This window comes from Mesitornis unicolor, unplaced genomic scaffold (genome assembly GCF_000695765.1).
Source record: "Mesitornis unicolor isolate BGI_N332 unplaced genomic scaffold, ASM69576v1 scaffold25230, whole genome shotgun sequence".
NCBI classification, from domain to species: Eukaryota; Metazoa; Chordata; class Aves; order Mesitornithiformes; family Mesitornithidae; genus Mesitornis; species Mesitornis unicolor.
In genome coordinates this window covers 34616-37190 of record NW_010157947.1, presented here as the reverse complement: position 1 = coordinate 37190, position 2575 = coordinate 34616, and the positions used below count along the sequence as shown (strand labels likewise).

The window sequence follows — 2575 nt, the reverse complement described above, 5'->3', positions numbered from 1 at the left end:
GGGCATACACATAAGCAAGCACATGCCATTTAGTAACAGGAAGAAATAAAGGAGGTTTTTTTTAACCACTAAGATTTCTCTACTAATATATATATTGTTCAACTAAGTTTTGAAGACTGGAAGAGAGTCCATACCTTCTTAATACAGGAATAAAATGTTTACCAGTAGTTTTAAATGAGGAAAACTTTAAATAATATTACAAAATAGTAATGACCTTATAATCTGCACATAATTCCTGGAAAAAAAAAACCTTAGGTAATTTGTATTTGAAAGTAATTTTCAAAGGTTCCTGCTTTGAAAGTCACAATCCTCTGTCATACTTCTGCTTGACTCAAAGATACTTAAATATAAGCGTCAAATTAAAAAGTTAATTTGTTAAACTAACAACTCACAGATTATGCTAGCAGACAGGAAGGGAGGGAGGAAATTCTTTGTTTCTAGCACTGGCGTCTTGACAATTCTATGGATTTAATCTTTATATCATTTAATAGGATTTAGCAGAGATTTTAATTAGGACAGATTAATGGTCTAATCTTAGGAGAAAAAGAGAAAAACAGTTCCCTGAGAAACAAAACATGTTACCTTTAGTAGGTGTATTCTCAGTAGGTTAAATACTAAGCACTAAGGGACTGTTGTCTAGACTTATGCCTTGGAGCCTGCTGGATTTGAGAAACCTGTTAAGTTAATGTGTTTTGGGCACAACTTTCCTTCAGCGAGCTTCAGAGCTACAGTAACAGGTTCCAAAAGCAACCTCATGACTGTGAGAAGCTGTTAGAATATGCAAACTGACAGGATCAGCAGAATTCTTAGTAGTATATATTCTAATGTGAAAAAGAAAATAAAAAAGCAACCTTCTACTCCCAGTTTAGAAAACATGCACAGTTGGGTCAATTATTTATTTATTTTTAAAGGTTTGGGTGATTTTTTTCTGCACAGTGTCACTTTTTATACATAATAACGAGACAATATCCATCTTAGTTTTGATTTGTAGCATTCAGTATCAAAAGTATACCTGTAACATTTGAAAAAGTTACATTTACAAAATTGGCACATTGAGTAAGATTTATTAAAGCTTTAGTGATAACATCTATACAACGGCAAGAAAAATACCACGTTAATTTTAAAGGAAGCAGCACGAAATTTTATTATACAGTACAAAGTTGGTGTTAGATGTCTCTAAAGATGATATTGTATTGTAAATAGTAACTTTATTCTCATCTTAAAATATAGCGTCAATTCTAACAGAAATGTTCTAAAAGACCTCTTCCAAGCTTTTGCCAACAGAGTATAATCCTCAAGATACTTTATACTACAGCGTTCATTTCAACAAAATATTTACTGCAAAGTTCGTGATCGCCAAGATATAAAGCTAAAATATGTATTTCCAGCATAGCAGGAGGTAACCATGAAGGCAAAGAACTGTAGAGAGAGGGGAAAAATTATATTAGAAAAAAAATACATATTTGAGAGGACTCATTTCTATGAAAAAAGCAGTTCCGGGATTTGGCCAAAGGAGAAATAGCAGGCTGACTAAAACAGCAGTCTTTCACCTCATTGTACTTCTATGGCCATCCCAGTAACCATGCTGTAAGTAACCTTACATCATGTATAGAAATATGGGCCTAGAAGCAGACAAAACATGGCATATTTCAACTCATTTCTCCACATTATACTGCCTCAGTAAGGATCTTATAGATTGGACTCCCACCAATCCTACACTTGCTGATTGTAACATCAATTGCTGGTAAAGACCATGGGATCATCCATGGGACAGTGTGAGCTCAAGGTAACACTCCTGCACTGCTGCTGTGTTCCAGGAATTGCCTGCAGCCCACCTGTACCTCAGTATAGCACATTCTGCATCAAAATAGGTTTGTTTACAGAGAAAACTTGGATTCAAATGCAGGTCCAGACATGTTGTCAAACAGCAGTGCCAATTAGGTTACCAACTCCAGAGGATCTCTACTGATGAATAAAGGTATTCCTTGGTGCAAATAATTGTGACAGCAACCACATTGAGATATTACTACTTTATCAGAAACTGATTACAGAATAAGCCTTCTGTAGCAGGCTACATTTATTTTATGTTTTAAGATTAAAACTACTCAGTATCCATGGTGTTGCTTCTGCAGTCCTTGGAGCATATGCACACAGAAAGCAGCGAGCAGCTGTGAACTATTTCAGTTATACTGATAAAGTCCAATTCAGTGCCAGTGGTTAAGTTCCTGTTAATCACTGCATGTTGTTCAAAATAGACAATGTTCAAAACAGTCTTATGATAAGACCAGAATGTTTTGTGCTGGTAACTGAACCAAATAAAGCTGACCCTGCAAACAGGATTAACACTACTTTTCTTAGAGGTGAACAATGATAGGACAAGAGGGAACAAATGCAAGTTACAAGAATGGAAATTTCAATTAGATATTAGGAAAAAAAAACCCAAAACAACAGGAAGAGTAATCAAACATGGCAACAGAGGCCCAGAGGCGTCGTGGAACAGCCATCCTTGGAAATAATCAAAACTCAAGTGGACAAGGCCCTGGTAGCCTGGTATGAGTTAGTCCTGGTACAAGTT

At 35.7% G+C, this 2575-nt stretch overlaps 1 protein-coding gene across 1 annotated transcript in view; it reads right to left on the bottom strand.

The window, feature by feature from the left end:
- Positions 1-878: 878 nt before the first annotated feature.
- CMTM8 (CKLF-like MARVEL transmembrane domain containing 8) overlaps positions 879-2575 on the bottom strand; it is a 36097-nt gene continuing 34400 nt past the window's right edge. Inside the window, exon 7 of the mRNA XM_010182036.1 lies at positions 879-1419. Coding sequence (XP_010180338.1) covers positions 1336-1419 — 84 coding nt within the window. The 3' untranslated portion in view covers positions 879-1335. The remainder of the gene's footprint in view (positions 1420-2575) is intronic.